This window comes from Simochromis diagramma, unplaced genomic scaffold (genome assembly GCF_900408965.1).
Source record: "Simochromis diagramma unplaced genomic scaffold, fSimDia1.1 OVJJ01000596.1, whole genome shotgun sequence".
NCBI classification, from domain to species: Eukaryota; Metazoa; Chordata; class Actinopteri; order Cichliformes; family Cichlidae; genus Simochromis; species Simochromis diagramma.
Genome location: NW_024387245.1, coordinates 18,184,768 through 18,201,295, shown reverse-complemented (window position 1 = coordinate 18,201,295; position 16,528 = coordinate 18,184,768). Strand labels below are relative to the sequence as shown.

Here is a 16,528-nt window from a genome sequence, read left to right as displayed (position 1 = left end):
CCATCTCTGAATTGAGGAGGAGGCCTAAGGGTACATCTTTCACCATCTTACAATGCTGTGATTGGAGCCATTTCCCAACTCTCTGTGAATGGTACTCAGTGATCAGTGGTTGTTGATCAATGGTCATGACAATTTGCATATTAATGATCAAATAACTAACCTCAGAGTTCATTGTTCATTCGGCGGGCTGGTTTCAATCATTGTGCAAATGTACTGTTTATGAGGTTGGGAAACCTGCAGTCAGCTGACACCGAAAAAGTCACTTGGTTGAGTGATGAAACATTTCTCCCACTAAAAACGCTACACCCAGATGAACAGAATCAACAGGGGGGTCTCAAAGTCCTTTATCAGTTCTTCATCCCATTCCTGGGGTTGTTCAATCAAACTGCTATATAAAAAGGTCCCAACGCTCCACATTTAGTCAATCTGAGATTCGATATATGAAAGTTCCTCAGGGTCAGTGATGTACAACATAGCCCTCAAGAATCACAGTATGACATGCCCAATGACATGTTAGTGGGGTTTCCTTATCACTATTGGCAACATTTTTTTCTAAAAAAAGAAAAAGAAAAAACAAATCCTGTTTAGTGACCACCACGTCCATTTCCTCTGGGGCACAGTGAGCTGTGGTGGGTGCCGGTAGGCAGCAGCTGCAGCAGCAGTGCCTTCGCTACCTGGACACATCTGGGATGAGTCTTTTAAACCACTGGCCCACAGCCACATCTACTCTCAGCACTAATGTGACCCCAATCAGCAGGAACACGCTGCTCACCAGGAACCCTGAGGCCTCAAACATTAACCTGAAAGGACAAAACAGAAGAGACACAAAGGTTTAAACAAGTCCAAATTAAGCTCCAGCAACTCCTTCGGACATTAAATAGATCATAGGATAAAAAGAACCAAGACTATTACTTTTTTCCCCAAGATCTACCAAGTTTATTTAAATGACCTATATCCTTTTAATATTTTCAAGCCACCAACTTATTATAAAAAAACAAAACAAAAAAAACAAACAGGACACCACATTCAGATTTAAATGTGTGGATATCACAGTAGAAAAATGGACCGGCATTCAACACTGTGTGTTCACTGAAAGTTCAGAATCAGCGGTGATCCTGTATCCATATCCTCAAAAAGCCTTTACTGTCAGTGAGTTTGTATGAGCTGGAAAATCCATTCAGGCACTTACTTCGGTGCGAAAACCTTCCACACCATTAGGTGTCTCCTGAGTATAGCAGCTGCACAGACTGAGGCAAAGACCTGTGAAGTGAGCAGACAGACTGAGTGGTGTGATGTGATACTGCTACTCATAAGTGTAACAGAACTAAATAAAAATAAAATAAAAAAAAAAATAAAAATAAAAAAAAGACAAGAAAGAAATGCAACAGAAATCTGCTACTGAGGAAAGACTTTCCCAGCTCACATATGCCTTAAATGGATGTGAGAAAAAAAAAAAAAAAATTCTAGGTCCGTGGACAATACCTGTGCTCCGTGAATAAGGAGGTAGCGTGTTGAGAGTTGCAGAAGAGCAGAGCTGAACAGCTGAGGGTTTTCTCTCAGCCTCATCTCCATCACAGCATCCTCTCCGTCGTCCCCACAGGCTCGTCCTCTGCTCCCACGCACCTCGCAAACCAGGGGCCAGAACAGTAGCAGTGGACAACTCACTGAAGACAAAGAGAAATAACAACAACAAATCATCGTTTCACAAGCTCACAATTCATTTTAAGCACTGAAGAGACGGTTTCACAAAGCTGCTTTATTTAACTTAACTGCTTTTTAGAATTTTTTTATCATTCTCTTGAATCACATAACTTTTAAGTTTTTGTTTATCATTTAAAACTGAAATGTGTAACAAACTACAAATATGACTAAATAAAAAAGACTGAAAGTGTCATACGGGTTCACTGATATTTTATATATTTTCGATTATACTGTTAAGGTTTAAACAGGTAAAATGATGATTGTTTTCCTGTTTTTCACAAATTAATGAAATTAATCCCATTAGTTTTACAGAATAACCTTCTTTGCCTAATGGATGATGACTTCTTTCCTTTTCTTTGAACAATAACATTTTTTTTTTTTGCTTCTCTGGTTCCTACCTGCAAAAAGAATGTGTGAAGCAAAAGTATTAAGGGTAACCAGCGAGGCAGGGAGTATGGTCCCTGTGTGTCCTTCAGGAAATCCCACAAAGGCAGCACCCCACTGGATAGAGGGGAAGGTGGGTAAATGACCTGTAGCGTGGAAGAACTGCGTGGCAGCCAGGGACCAGAGCACTACTGGGGTCCAAGGCACATTAAACCCACCTGAGGGGGGAGAATGAGAAGTCAGTGAGCTGATTAAGACCTGGAACCTGATAGGCTTAAAAATAAATTAATTAAAAGATGCGATGCAAACATCTTACCAGAATACTTTCCATGCAGGCCACTAAGCGTAGTAGACGAAGCGTGAATGTGCAACAGAGCTCCCGTTTCTAGTAGCAGCAGGAGGAAAGACAGAGCCATGCCCTCTGGGTGCAACAGCAGCAGACCAATTCCCAGCAACCCACTAAACAACAGCAAAGGAGCAGAATAGACTGTTCCAAGTCCGTAGGCCTCCACAGCAGGCCTGTTGTCCACTTCGCTGGCCCTGCTCAGGTCGCCATCATCTAGGGAACGACGCATGCGCTGATAGATCTGTGGGATAAGGTGGTGCAGCTCAGCTTGGGGGCTGATGCCAATGCTTGCTCGATAACGGGGTGTGGGTAGAGTCAAACTTTTGGCTGAAGCCTGAGTCCTAGTCTTCACAAACACAGTGAGGGGGTCTAGCCAGATCAGGAAAAGCCCCAGTCCCAGCAGACAGAAGGCGACCCTGGGGAGGGCCAGCTGTGCCAAGTGAATCAGCTCAGCCAGATTCCTGAAGCTGTCCTCCGGAGTGGCGCTAACAGCCCAGTGGAGCCCCAGGCACACAGACAGCAGCGGTAGGATCCAGCGAGCTGTAAACACCGTCCCGCCTGACGAGTTCAGATTACCATAGTGGCAGAGAAAGCATCTTAGCAGATATGTCCACAAGCCAAGGGAAATGACAGCGAGGACATAATGGAGGTTCTTCAGCTGGTTGTCCTGCAACCGGGAAAGAGGGGAAAGAAATGAAGACGGCTGGCAGGAGCCCTGCTCTTCCCGACAGCCGTGGAACGAGAGGGAGAGGTAGAGGCTGCCAACAAGTATTCCTAAGCAGGCTAGAAGGGTGCTGCTTTCCTTCCTCACAGCTGATGGAGACAAAGCTGGGGCAGGCAGCAGCCCAGCAGACTTCAACGGGTCATGGCTTGGGGGCAGAAGTAGGCCATCCCAGTTGAGATGGATGGGAATGCATAGGGCCAGGGATAACACCAAAAATGTCACAACCCGTCCTTCTGCAATCACATAGCTGTCTGAGAGCAGAGAGGCACAACGAAGGAGTGGAAACAAGAGAGAGGGGACAAGGAGGTGATGCAGGGTCAGCCAGCTAACACGCTTTGGAGCTTTGGTTCCATTTTTTGACACTGTAGAGGTGCTCAGTTGGCGTGAACGCCAAAGGAAAAGGAGTTCAGAGCTGAAAGCAGCAGCTGCAAGGCACCACATCACCTCAATGTAGCCCCGTATGAGCAGCTGAGCAGCAGCCACACTAACCCCCACTGTCAGTGACACAACAACTGGGGCCTTCAGTAATGGACCGTTCTCCCTGATCAGCACTAGAGACAGTTCAGACAAGATGAAACACATCAGACAAGCAAATGCCAGGATGGCTAAGCCTGCCGCCATCTTCAGTGGGTTAAATCGGGCCCAGGTGGCTCGGCAGGTGTCTCTGACAGAGGTGAGGTAAGCCTGCAGAGAAGAGGCTAGCTGCGGGGAGGGTGAACGACCCTCTCTAACAGTGCTGAGAAACTCAGAAGACAAGAGGGCAAATTCACTCTTCAGCTGAGAGAGGCTCTCTGGTGGGATGTCTTTGGCCATGCCAGAGTAAGTCTCCAGGAAACGGTTGACCTTCAGAAACAGAGATAAAATTTAACACACAAACCATAAAAACAACAACTCCTGAAAAGGCTCCAGGATATGTGAATATATAAAAACATTTTTCTGTGTACAGATGCTCGAAAAGTGTTCTAGACGGTTCTTTGATGAGCAGATACCTGTTTTGTGTTGATCCACAGTGCCTCCAGCTGGCTGAGACCTCCAACTGCACCTTCTGTCTGCTCGTGCGGTGGAAATAAAGGCAAGAGAACCTGCCCAACATTACTGTACGGAATAGGAACTCCTAGTAGCAGAGCCAGGGTGGGCACCAGGTCAGTCTGTGGCACCACATCTGGTTCATTCTGGGAAATAACCGGGGGGGGGGGGGGGGGGTGTCACATTACATTATTCTGTGTTCTCATGATCTAAATTGTGCTTTGACCCTTATCTGTGATATTTTGAAGTAAATATTTTTAGCACATAGCAAAATAACTTGTAGCCGTTCCAAGGCTGGGTTGTCAGTTAAACTCAGTGAGTGATATTTTATCTTGTAGCCTTTCTTAATCAGGGTTGTGCTTGATAACAGCAATATTTCCTAGCAGTGGCAAAATGCCTTGGGGGAAGAAAAAAAAAAGTGTCTAAGTTCTGCCTTTTTAAAAAAAAAATAAAAAAATAGCAGTGTAATTTCTCTCTTGCATCTAATCACTTTCCACGGCACATGATCTAGCTCTCCAGTTAGGCTGCAATTATGGAAATCGGTGCTTGAGCTCTCTTTTCTAGTGTGAGATCCACTTTTATCTATGGAAAAAAAGGCGGAGACCACCTGCCAGCATCAATTTAATGGATTCTGGGAACTGCACAGCCAAGCGTGAACAGAAATGGGCATGCATCAGTGGTTTAATGCTTTATGTTTTTATTACAGCAGTGACTCTGAGAGATCGACATGTCGCAAATGTGCCTTTGCAGACAGGATAAAGACAAACACACAAGTAACTGAAAGCAGTTGTGTTAGTTATACATTTGACTTGACTTTGTTCTTCCTTTTTAACTCATTTGTGGACTGAACTGATGACGTTGGTCTGAAAAGCAACAAGAGTGAAATGTTCTTACCACTAAGCATGTGACTGGGATACAATATGATGAGTGTGCTCTCATAACTTCTTGTTCTGTGCTCAACTCTCACTCTGAATTAAACTGACTTTTACAGCAGTTTTCAGCGGCTCTTTTAGATAGTTAAATTACTGATATAAGCACTGGTCACTATAATATGTATATCAGTGGGAATGATCTAGTGCCTCAAGTGGACGCGAGAGAGGAGCAGACGTTGTACAGATTGGTGCAGTGTCCACAGCAATGCAGATGCTGTACCAGTCTGTTGTCATAAACAGGGGGCTGAACCCTGAATTTACTCATGGATCCTACCATCATCTATGGGAACAAGCCCTGGGTAGTGACCACAAAAATTACATCAAGACTATAAGAGGCAGAAATGAGCTTCCTCAAAAGGGTGTCTTGGAGATAGGGTTGAAGACCTCTGTCATTTAGGATGGGCTCAGCATAAAGCTTCTACTCCCTGACACCAGAAGGAGCTAAGTGAGACTGTTCAGGCATCTAACTAGGATGCCTCCTGGTAGCTTCCTTGGTTAGGAACTCCTACTGGGAGGAGACCCCAGGGTAGGCCCAGGACACGATGAAGATTGTGCGTGTCTGAGCTGGCTCTGGAACACCTCTGTGTCTCACCAGGAGAGCTAAAGAATGAGGCCTAGTCATCTCTGCTTGGATTGCTGCTCTTGCTACCCAGAAAAGCAGCACAAAATGAATTGATGGATCTTGTATACACTTGGGCCAAAACTGTCATTTAGCAATTTCTTTGTTAACATACAATAGTGATTCGTTTTGATTATGACAGTATGTCTTCAGTGTTAATTTCTTATATTTTATACAAAGTCACGTGATGTAGAATTGGTTGTGTTTTAAATAAGAATTAATCCTACTGTCATGCTGTGACTGTTTCAAAAGGTGCATTCTACCCACCTGTGATGGGGGTCCATGAAACATGGGAGAAGGACTGTAGAGGAAGATGGCAGCATCAGTCTCTTTCTGACTTTCTCCACCATGATCTCCAGTATCTGTCATTCCGTGATCTCCCATCACCACCAAGAGTGTGTCATTCTGCAGACGATCAATCACAGACCTAGAGGAAAAGCAGAGTTTTCACAGGTCGTGCCAGGTGCTTTCTAATGCTCAACTGCTTGATCTGGGCCAACAATAACAATAATAGTGCTGGTATCATGACATATCTACAGCACTACAAGTGCACTGTGGCAACAGCTGATGATCCAGCTGCATCTGGATAATGGTGTGAAACAAGCATGTAGCAGCTGTACTACTGCCTGACCTGATGACTCCATCCATCTGCGTGAGTTTGTCAGCCATGGCTGGGTGATCCGGGCCAAACCTGTGACCACAGTGATCGACTCCAAGGAAATGAGCGACTAGGACATCCCAGTCATCACCCACCACTATTAAAACCAACAGCAAGAGACAAACGAAAGGAGATGAAACACAAATACATCAACCGCATAAACAAGTTTCCCACCTGTGGGACTAATAAAGGTCATCTTATCTTAAGTGTTGGTGCAAAATTATCTTGATTTTGCACAGTTTCCTGGCAACAGAGGCTATTTGTTAAATGTACGTTTTAATTGCACAACAAATGCATATTAAATAACTACATACTAGTGTTGTAGAGGTGCTGGAGAATCCCGTTATCCACAGTGTGCAGATCCTTGACATTAAAAGAAGGGAAGGGCAGAGAGCGGTAAAACTTCTTAGGAAAAAGACTCTCCCAAGTGTCGTCACCCATAAACACCACTCGTTTGCCTATTGAGAGACAGAAAGATTTATATGAGCAAAATCAGATGGCACAGTTGGTTTTCTGGTTTTTAAAGTCCTAGATTTGTGGTATTGCCAGGCACAAAAGAGCATGTCTACAGATGAGCAGAGAATCATTGATGCTTATCTTATTTTACTTTACCCACAGAAACAAAACCAAACACTACTAGGGTCAAAATTATTAGCCTCCTGATGCTAATAGTTGATTATTTATCCTTTTTGCCAGATAACAGCCTGTGGTCATCTTTTGTAGTTTTCAGCAAAGCTCACAAGTCTGAGCAATCCTAACTGATTCTTCTTTGACAAATCTGTCGAGCTCCTCCAGATTTTATGGTCTCCTGGCATTGACCTTGGGCTTCAATACACTCCACAGATTTTTAATGAGATTCAAGTCAGAGTCTTTGTGCAGGTCAGTCATTTTTATTTACTTCTTCTAGAGCAGGTTGTTCATCAGGAACGATACATCTTTTGGGATACTGTCATGTTGGAAGACAAAGAGATTACCTAGACCCAGTTTTGCTGGCTTCCTAATTTGGTTGAGTCAGTCATGGGTGTCTTGGCAGTTGTTTTGGGGTCTTTAGACACATCACTCACTAGTTTTTTTTTCCCCCAGAGTCTTTAAATCATTCACTTCCTACCTCTGCAAGGCTTGTTCTGTAATCTGCGACTCTCTTCACATTTCACTTAAGTTTTTGACACCAAATAGTCTAAACAATTTTTTTGTTGTTTTTGGCACGATGCTTTCTCAAGTGACGGCCCAGTTGTCATATTGTGTGTAATGTAATAAATAACCCTTAGTTTTACCTTGATTTTACAAGCTTTGACCATTACAAAGTTAAAGCCCATCATTGCACAGCAGTGGTTTGTGCTATGGCTCAATAAAGAAGTCTGTTTTCTGGGAGGCTATTGTTTATAAATGCTTTGCTGAAAATCCCTACATCCCATAACGTTGTCCTCATCTGTATGTTTCCCATAAAGCTCTTTACATGAATGTATTATATTTTTATAATTTACAGACACTTGTAATAACTCACCTGCTTGTCCAAACTGGTGAATAAGATTGTCCTCCAAGATGGCACTGGATGCAAAGTTGTTACCTACATCTACAAACGTCGGCAAAGATCCAGTCGTGAACCCCTTGATCCTCTGCATGGTGGTCGTAGGTGGGTCAGCACGAAAGGGGTACAGGCGGCTTTGTAAAGGCCTGGATGACACTGTCTCTTCCAGCACAGGTAACTTATTCTCATAAGGTCGTGGTGCCGTCTTGTCGGGGTCATACCGGGCGAAGTCGATCTTCAGGGCGTCGATAATGAGAAGGACAACCTTGCGGAAGCGCGGCTGAGCTCGACAGAAGTCCACCGGCTCCTCTCCGGGTTCGAGCACGTCTCCGCAGGTGCTGGTTCTGTTAACCTCCAACCTGACCAGCAAAAATCCACCCACGAACAGGTAGATGCCCACGAAGAACACCGCACACATCCAGAGGAGCAGGGACAGCACAGGCAGCCCCTTCATCCTACATGCACAGGTAAGAGCAGGTCAGGTGAAAGACAGGAACATTTGGTTTACATAGAAGTAACAAACACACAAAAATGAGAGGAACAGCTGCCTGTGAGCTACACCTGTTATAGAAGAAAATAATTCCGGTAACGTGTAAGGTGACTGAAATTTTAAACTCCAACTAAAACCTCTTTTGCAGTTGAGCCGCACAGGTGGCTAACATGAATGACGGTTAAGTTAACGCTGTTAGCAGAAGCTAGCTCGCTTTGCCTTTTGTCACTGACCTTGTGGCAGCTAGTTTTCGTCCTCTCCCGGCCGGACGTTGGGGGTGACTGTGTGTATTAACAACACAGGAGCACAGGTGCCTCAGGTAAACAGAGAGCGGAGCAACACGCTCACCTTCATTGGGACTCTGGTACAATGAGATTAGATGACTGGTGGATGATAGGAACCTTAACGTGGAAAGAACACGGCGGGCGCTTTTCTGTGTAACCCCATGCATACGTTTGCTTTGCCCCGCTCTGTGACTTACAGGACCTCCTATATACGGAACAACGGCTTTAGCGCGTCTCTGAAAATCGCTAAACACGTCAGAAATTCTGCAGAGAAACCACCCTTAAAAGAGAATGGACTAGAAATAAGTTTTGTAAAAGTTATTATAAAATATCAATAATGGTCACAAACATTTTAATTTAATGATATTTCATAGCTTTGTCTACTACAATATTGTTTTGTTGTTGTTGCTGGTTGGCTTATTAACGTAAAATCAAATTAGACTTAACTGATGCAATTTAGGGTATCTAGGAGGTACTAAAGGCAACCTCAGCTGTCACTGGGAGAAAAGCAAGTTGCACCCTGGACAGCTACAGTTGCAGAAAGTGAATCCAATGGCCAAGTTTGTTAAGCCTCCGTTGTTTCTAATAGCCACAACCTGTGATTGTAAAAAGACAAACACGGGCTGTGGCTGTGAAAATGGCCTTTAGATCTTGAAACACTGAGTCCATTTAATACATTTTGATCTTCTAAGGGCTGAGTGGAAAATTAGCCAGGGTAAGCTCATTAGCTACCAACTTTTGATTGACAAATATTTAATCAATGAGCGTGTGGTTTCACATTCAGACCCCTCATTACATCTGGCTTCAAAACACCAAGATGGTAGTGGTGAAAATGACCATCTCAAGAATTCACAAGTTTTCCTACTCTACACCCAATTCAGAATCGGCAGTTAACCTAACAGATGTTTTAGGACTGAGAGGACGCAAGACAGAACAAGGTACAGGAAAAACATGCACAATCCACATAGGAAGGCCCCAGGTGACCGTCTTTTTTTTTTTTCTTTTTTTTTTGCTGAGAGCCAACTGCCCCACAGTTTATGTACACACGTTTATGCCTGTAAGGCAAGGTCGAGGGCTAATAAACCCACTGTGCTTTTCATGTTTGCCTGTTTAGCAGGTAACAAGATAGGCAAACGTATTTATTTTTGCAGACTTTGTTAAATCAGCATGGGTGTGTTTTTATTTTAATAGCCATTTGATAGTTTTCAACATGTTTGTATATTTTCAACATTTGTTCGAATATTTCATCTAACCACATCTTTTCAAATCTTCTCAGACTTAACATGCCCGGTTGCCCAGTTCATATTCCATTATTTTGTAGAAAACAGAAATAACAAAACAAACTTCAAGTCTTTGCAGTGAACCTTGAAATTTAATAAATATATCCGGTAAGACATCAGATATGAATACAAATACTCGGAGGAGAGGAATATTTTGATCATCGAGCTGACACGGGACATTACCTAGTCTTTGACAAAAAAAATTCTCTCTTAATCATTTCAAAAAGTAGTTTTTTTTTCCTTAAGGAAATTCTAATGTAACCTTTTCATGGGGATATAGCTTTATTATCGATAGGGTAATGTTTCAAAAAATGTAGTAAACTGTGAAATTAAAACACATTTAGAAACATTGTGAGGAATCCAGCCAGGCATTACATGCAGCAACTTAAAGTCGGTGGTCCCATCAACACAAAGAGGGAGAATTGTCACCCATTTCTGTAAATAATACCTATGTATATATTTTCACCTGAGCTGGCTTTGATTATTATTAATAATCTCAAAGAACCTGAATAGTTATTTGGGAAAACATGGAAAATAGGCTGCAAAGTGAGAAAACATAATGGTATAATCTACAAAAACCTCAGGTAGAGAGGTCAAAAGGGCTCAACATATTAAAATATAAAATTGCTCAGGGGAGACTTATTTTTGCATCCGTGTCTGTGCTGACATCCACGTCAGCTGGATAGACTCTGGTATCTGTGTATTTGGCTGGAGGCTGGCGTTACTTTCTCAAACATACACTAATTAAACCATACTCAGTGAAGATTACGACTCCCCATACAAAAGGTGTAACTTTCCCCCAGGCTCCAGGACAAGGCTTCGGAAGAGTTTTAAAGTTGGCAATTTTTCCCTTTTGTCCTGTCACTTTAAGGTCTGTGTGAGAACAAACCGTGAACCTTCAACATAAACTGCTTCTTCTGGTTCTGTGTCATTTATTAGTTTGAGTTCATTCATTAATTCCTTTTTCTTGAGGTGATCCCAACGGGTTCGCAGCCTCTTCACGGTTCTCCTCCAAAACCTCTGGAGTTACCCTCATGCTTGGCTTTGCCAGCGTGCTATAAATAGTCATAGCCTGAGTGGCAAGAAGACAAGATAAGCATCATTAGGGGCATGTAAACTTAATAATTTAGAAGCTGTTAACATATAAATCCAATAGTTGGGACTATTGGATAGCAGACATACCTGTGAAACCATTCCACTAATGTCACCAGTGTTAGAGGGCAGAAGGATGGTGTTTGACTCTTTAGCGAGGTTTGAGAAAGCAGACACGTACTGCTCAGCTACACTTAGCGAAGCGGCAGCATTTCCATTCTGAATTTAAGAGGGAAAAAAAGCATTAACCAATGAAAAGCTTTTGTAAGTCATACTGTGAAAATGGAAAAGAACATTTACCTGCTCTGTCAAAGCATCTGACAACATACGGATGGCCTTGGCTTTGGCCTCAGCTTTGGCTAGAACTGCTTGAGCCTCACCTGGATGGAGCAGAGTAGTAGGTAACAGGGAGCATATTAGCCTCTAAAAGCAAAAAGATGTGAGATAATTTGTGGAAACTGGAGTGATAAACCAACTAAATGCACTTACCAGCCGCTTTATTGATCTGTTCTGCTTTTTCACCCTCCGAGGCTAAGATCTGTGCTTGTTTACGACCCTCAGCGACATTAATGGCTGCTTCTCTTGTCCCCTCAGACTCCAGCACTGTGGCTCTCTTTTTACGCTCAGCTTCCACCTACATGGGGTGAATAAAGTGTCCTGTTCAGTAAATTTAAGTGATTTAGTCTTGTCCCCACAGTTGAAATATCTACTGCTATATGCAAAAAATGTTTCTGACCTTGTCTGAAAAGACCTATAATTTATTTAAGGTACTATGAACTCTAGTTTTTAAGAATCAGTGTAAAACCTCTTAAACTTAACCAAACTTACCAACACAATATAAGAAAATTATTTGACTTATTTGACTACAAAAGGTCTCTTTTCTGTTGAAGATTATAAACTGTACCTGAATGATGGCTAAGCTGTACTTTCATGTAATACCCATTTGTACCATAAGATCGTGCAGTGAATTAAAAACTAAAAATTATGCTTTAAAAAGCTCTTTTGTTTCTCTCACCTGCATCTGCATGGACTCTTTGACACGAGGTGGAACGTGTATATCTTTGATTTCGTAACGAAGGCAACGGATTCCCCACTCGTCTGAAGCTTGGTTGATGGAATGGACGATGTTGGAATTCAGAGACTCCCTTTCCTTAAAAACAAATGCAAAGATAAAATACAACTTGTCCCTTCATGAACAGAGAAAAAATATGAGATGAAACAGCAGTTTGTCTTTACTCGGAACACTTTGTCCAATGTGAGTTTGCCCAGTTCTGAACGCATGGTGGTCTGTGCCAACTGTGTGACAGCATACTCTGGATCCTCAACACCGTAGCTGGCCTGTGAACAAACAAAAGTATAAAGTGAATTTAAAAAAAATAATGATAAGCAAGAAGATATTTGGATCTGTTCTAATTGTTGCCAACATACCTTAAAAGGGTCTAGTATCCTTAAGTAAAGCACACCATCAATCTGCAGTGTTACATTATCTGCAAGTTCAAAGAAAGTATAACAATATGGAGAAAACAATCAATTCTGTTTAATAAAAAAAAAAAAAAAAGCCTGCTCGTCCTCCTGTGAATAATGAGAAATAAACAATATCTTACTTACCTAGGGATACTGCAGACTGCTCTGGGACATCAATCACAATTTCTTTGAGACTTTGAACATAGCGAATTCTGTCAAGTATGGGTATGAGGAAGTTCAAACCCTATAGATAGCAAAAGGGAAAATGTTAGGGTGTGCCAGCAGTGAATAATGTTTGGAATTTTAATGACATAGTTCCAATAATAAAGCAAAATGAGTTATAGTATTGTTGCTTAAAGGCAAGTTTCTTTAGTAGTCTATCAAACTAAAATACACTAAAATTTCCATGGTATGAATGACATGGTAATATTTGGCCTTTTAATGATTTCTTTGAAGTGGAATGATTGTACAGCATACATCTTTAATTACTTTAAACAAATGACAATTGGGTGACCAAGTGTGAATTCAAGTTGGATTGCATTTATACATACGGACTCAAATATAAACATACACTCACTTAATTGTGTTCATAAGTGGTGCTGAAGGTTCTACAATGTGTTTTAACTTGACAAGGCAAACACTGCCATCATGACTGACTACAACTGGTAGTTTCCATTTGTCAGCATTAAAATGATCTGTTTGACAGCACTCACTGAAGTGACCAATACTCAGACCAATGTGAAAGTTCAAGGAAATCAGTGAAGATCTAAGGAGAATTGTACATTTACACAAGTTAGAAAGATAACTTGAAGCCATTTCTAAACAGCTGCAGAATCTAAGATCATCAAACAAGTGTACAAAAATACAAGATAGTCAGATGTCTTACAGGGCTCTACAGACAATGAAAAACACACATCAAATCTGGTTATGGAATGGATAAAACACATTGACATTACATTTCTGGAGCGGCTTTTATATACCCCCAATCTTAATCCTATTGAAAATTTATGAATGAAGCACAAAAGCTGAGTCCATGTCAGGAAACCAGCCAGTTTAAATTAACTCTCCCAACACTTCCAAGCAGAGTGGTCAAATATCAGACTCAGTTTTATTGTCATTCAACAATTTGACATGTTATGAATGAAACACAGTTACTTAGGTCTTGGCATTGCATCATGCTGCCAAACAACAAGTGAAACAGTAGGAATATTAATTAATTACCAAAAAAAAGTAAGAAAATATGCCACAAGTGTGATGATGGCATACGATCAAAATATGATCCAAATTGTCTGGTCAAGGTGCAACTTGATAAGCAAATATCAGTGGGCCTTTGTGTATATTTTTGAGTCTGTATAAACATTTGACCATAAATCCAAACTCATGCACCTAAATCTTGTTGTTTTGTTTTTTTTACATCATTATGTAACCCAGGGCTCTAGAGTGCAGCCTATTTGGCTAATTTCTCAATGGTGTGACTAAAAAAAAAAAAAAAAAAAAAAAAAAAAAAAAATCTTAGGATGCATCGGTATGACCAGCTGTTCAAGTTAAAAAAAAAAAAAGTCTTTGTGTGGTCAACAACAGACACACATTAGTCGTGTCCAAATTCATGGGCTGCATCCTCCTGAGGACCCGGCCCACGTAGACCGCGAAGGCCGGGTCCTCAGAAGGTCGGGTAGGCTGGAAGTAAACGGCAGATTATGTTTAACAATGGTTTGGAGACTGCATCAAATAATAAATCACATACGATCCACTCCGAGCCATAGCCAACTGAAAGTAAAAGGCGTAAAGTATATACATTTCAAAGAGAGTGGCTTGACCAGTTTCTTTGGCTAAGATACAGTAAAGCTGACAACATGATGCACTACATTTACTGTGGTGCAGTGGCAGTTTTTGATACGGGCGACATGGGGCATTGCCCAGAACTGGGATCGAACCCATGTTGTTTGGGGAAGAACACCATCTATTTATTGTGCTTTTTGTTTTTTGGGGATCTATTAAATGCAACAAAGTTTACCGGCTCCAAGATCCGATGGAAGCGACCCATCCTCTCCACCACCCAAGCCTCCTGCTGGGGCACAAACAGCACCACTGTGTTCATGGGCAGGCTGGACGCCCATCGCTGCTGAACTGGGTTAACGCACAACCTCGGCACGGTCCGCTGGGTCTGCTACAGAGGATTCATTAAAATGTAAACAGGTGGCATTACTGCATGAATTTGAGCCAAGACTCATAAGACTATCTTAGCTTGTAGAACTTAAGGTTGCTGAATAAACATTAATGTTAATATTCTTGTTTTATGTTTTAATTTTAAGTTTTTGGTTAGACTTATTTGGTCACATTCTACATATTTTATATATATATATATATATATATATGAACGAGATCATTGGTAAATACCCATTTGAGTGTATACAGTATGTGACCATATTAATCGACCATACCAAAGTCTTTCTCTGGCCATACCAGCTAACCAATAGTTCATTTTCATCTAGAAATAATCATTATGTCCGCAAGTGTTCCGCTAAACATACAGTGCTATCGGGATTATTAAACGCACGGGCTCACGCTGATGAATGACACCCATTTCACCAGCCACAGAAAAGAACCGGTGCACGAGATGTTAAGCCGAAGGAGGCACACAGTGACAGTTTCAGTTACCTGCAAAATGAGGCCGCCGGTCCGACACAGCGTCCGTAACATCGCTGAAAGATTGCAAAAGGACTGTTTAAAATTAGAAGATTAGGTTTGGTAAACTACACTCTGTTGAAACTACACAGTCACGCGAGTGACCCTTACCGATCAGGAAATGAAAGTTACATCAGTGGTGCAACGCTGAAAAACTCCCCCAGCGCGGGAAACAAAAAGTCATACAGTGGTTCCGCTAATAGATACATTAATAATAATAAATTAAAAAAGATATGAAAATATAGGACGAAATAAGTGACTTTAATACAAATGTTCACTGTATGACTATTATAGTGCCCTATAACTTTTGTCTTTCACATAAACTAGTATATTCTTTTTGCAGTATGTCTGTAACTATTTCACGTTTTAAAGGTTACTTTTATTGCCACTGTTCTCTTTAAGTACCTTTCATTGTGGAAGACTGATAATCTGTTATGAAATATAATATATAAGTCTACTGAATCTTATTAGTTAATAAAAATATTACTACTGGCAACTAATATTTGAGTAATATTTCGACTACTACTACTAATTTTTTTGTTTTGTTTTGTTTTTCGTTAATAAATGCACTCGTTCTGGTGTAATGGCTGACACAATTCATAAGGTGGTGCTATTTGTTTCCTTTTTGCTCACTCAACTCAATGTTGTCTTTTGGGGTCATTTGGTGTATGTGATAGCAGTTGAACACACACTGTGGGGACATTCTGTATGAACCTTTTCTTTTTCTTTTATTTTTTTAAAGTAAATATTTATTCAATTGGGTAAATGGAAATGTAAAATGCTAATGTAAGGATTTATTAAATAGATAAAATAAAACCAAGCTCAAAGTCAATCTAAAATTGTGAATTATCAGTGCTCAGAAAGGATTGTTTTGCTAAAAACAAACACAAAGACTCATGTTATGCGTTTAAAAAAAGACAGAGAAACTCCATAGAAATATAGCAAATTCACCATTGTGGGACAATTTACAAAAAAAACCCATATTGTACAGTTTGAAAGCACTGAAATGTAGTTTTACTTCAATTTTGTATTTATGGAAGAACTTGAAATTCATGAGATTCGTTAAAGAATACATTTTTCATATAGCTTATTTTACTGATCCCTACGAAACCTAAAATTTAGAAATCTACAGATATCTCCCCACAGTTTACTTTTTTATGTGTGTGACATGCCCAGAGCAAACACAGCTTAATTACAAAACATTTTTTTGAATATTTAACAAACAAAGAACCAACAAGCTAGGTCACTTTGAGTACCTTAAATGAATCTTTCTACTGAGAATAGTTTTATATTGTCTATGGTGAAATACAAAGTT

The 16,528-nt window shown here is 41.0% G+C and overlaps 2 protein-coding genes across 5 annotated transcripts; both read right to left on the bottom strand.

Annotated features, from left to right (window-relative positions):
* Window positions 1-562: 562 nt before the first annotated feature.
* Window positions 563-8,836, bottom strand: pigo (phosphatidylinositol glycan anchor biosynthesis, class O). 3 transcript variants are annotated; one of them, XM_040053448.1, is made up of 11 exons: window positions 8,642-8,836; window positions 7,895-8,373; window positions 6,705-6,848; window positions 6,364-6,487; window positions 6,000-6,159; window positions 4,145-4,327; window positions 2,402-3,998; window positions 2,100-2,303; window positions 1,483-1,664; window positions 1,190-1,260; window positions 563-800 (listed from the first exon to the last, which is right to left on the bottom strand). In XM_040053448.1, exons 2-11 carry the CDS (start codon window positions 8,370-8,372, stop codon window positions 671-673), a joined length of 3,273 nt encoding a protein of 1,090 aa, XP_039909382.1. In that variant the 5' UTR covers window position 8,373; window positions 8,642-8,836; the 3' UTR covers window positions 563-670. The 3 variants fall into 3 exon arrangements, with proteins under 3 accessions (XP_039909382.1, XP_039909384.1, XP_039909383.1); XM_040053450.1 differs by having other exon boundaries at window positions 8,757-8,809; XM_040053449.1 differs by lacking the exon at window positions 8,642-8,836 and adding an exon at window positions 8,480-8,616.
* A 1,208-nt stretch (window positions 8,837-10,044) lies between these two features.
* stoml2 (stomatin (EPB72)-like 2) lies at window positions 10,045-15,363 on the bottom strand. 2 transcript variants are annotated; one of them, XM_040053451.1, is made up of 11 exons: window positions 15,325-15,363; window positions 15,187-15,230; window positions 14,543-14,695; window positions 12,673-12,772; window positions 12,493-12,551; window positions 12,301-12,402; window positions 12,080-12,214; window positions 11,554-11,698; window positions 11,365-11,444; window positions 11,155-11,283; window positions 10,045-11,044 (listed from the first exon to the last, which is right to left on the bottom strand). In XM_040053451.1, exons 2-11 carry the CDS (start codon window positions 15,226-15,228, stop codon window positions 10,919-10,921), a joined length of 1,071 nt encoding a protein of 356 aa, XP_039909385.1. In that variant the 5' UTR covers window positions 15,229-15,230; window positions 15,325-15,363; the 3' UTR covers window positions 10,045-10,918. The 2 variants fall into 2 exon arrangements, with proteins under 2 accessions (XP_039909385.1, XP_039909386.1); XM_040053452.1 differs by lacking the exon at window positions 15,325-15,363 and having other exon boundaries at window positions 14,543-14,692; window positions 15,187-15,318.
* Window positions 15,364-16,528: the final 1,165 nt, after the last annotated feature.

Bases quoted from the DNA above. Each gene is read 5' to 3' on its own strand.
- pigo (XM_040053448.1), bottom strand. From the start codon at position 8,372: ATGAAGGGGCTGCCTGTGCTGTCCCTGCTCCTCTGGATGTGTGCGGTG. The intron at 6,488-6,704 runs GTATGTAGTTAT...TGGTTTTAATAG, and splicing joins CCAGCACCTCTACAACACTA to TGGTGGGTGATGACTGGGAT. The intron at 1,665-2,099 runs GTAGGAACCAGA...CTTTGTCTTCAG, and splicing joins TTCACACATTCTTTTTGCAG to TGAGTTGTCCACTGCTACTG.
- stoml2 (XM_040053451.1), bottom strand. From the start codon at position 15,228: ATGTTACGGACGCTGTGTCGGACCGGCGGCCTCATTTTGCAG. The intron at 11,445-11,553 runs GTAAGTGCATTT...TGCTCCATCCAG, and splicing joins ACAGATCAATAAAGCGGCTG to GTGAGGCTCAAGCAGTTCTA. The intron at 11,045-11,154 runs GTATGTCTGCTA...CTTGCCACTCAG, and splicing joins TTAGTGGAATGGTTTCACAG to GCTATGACTATTTATAGCAC.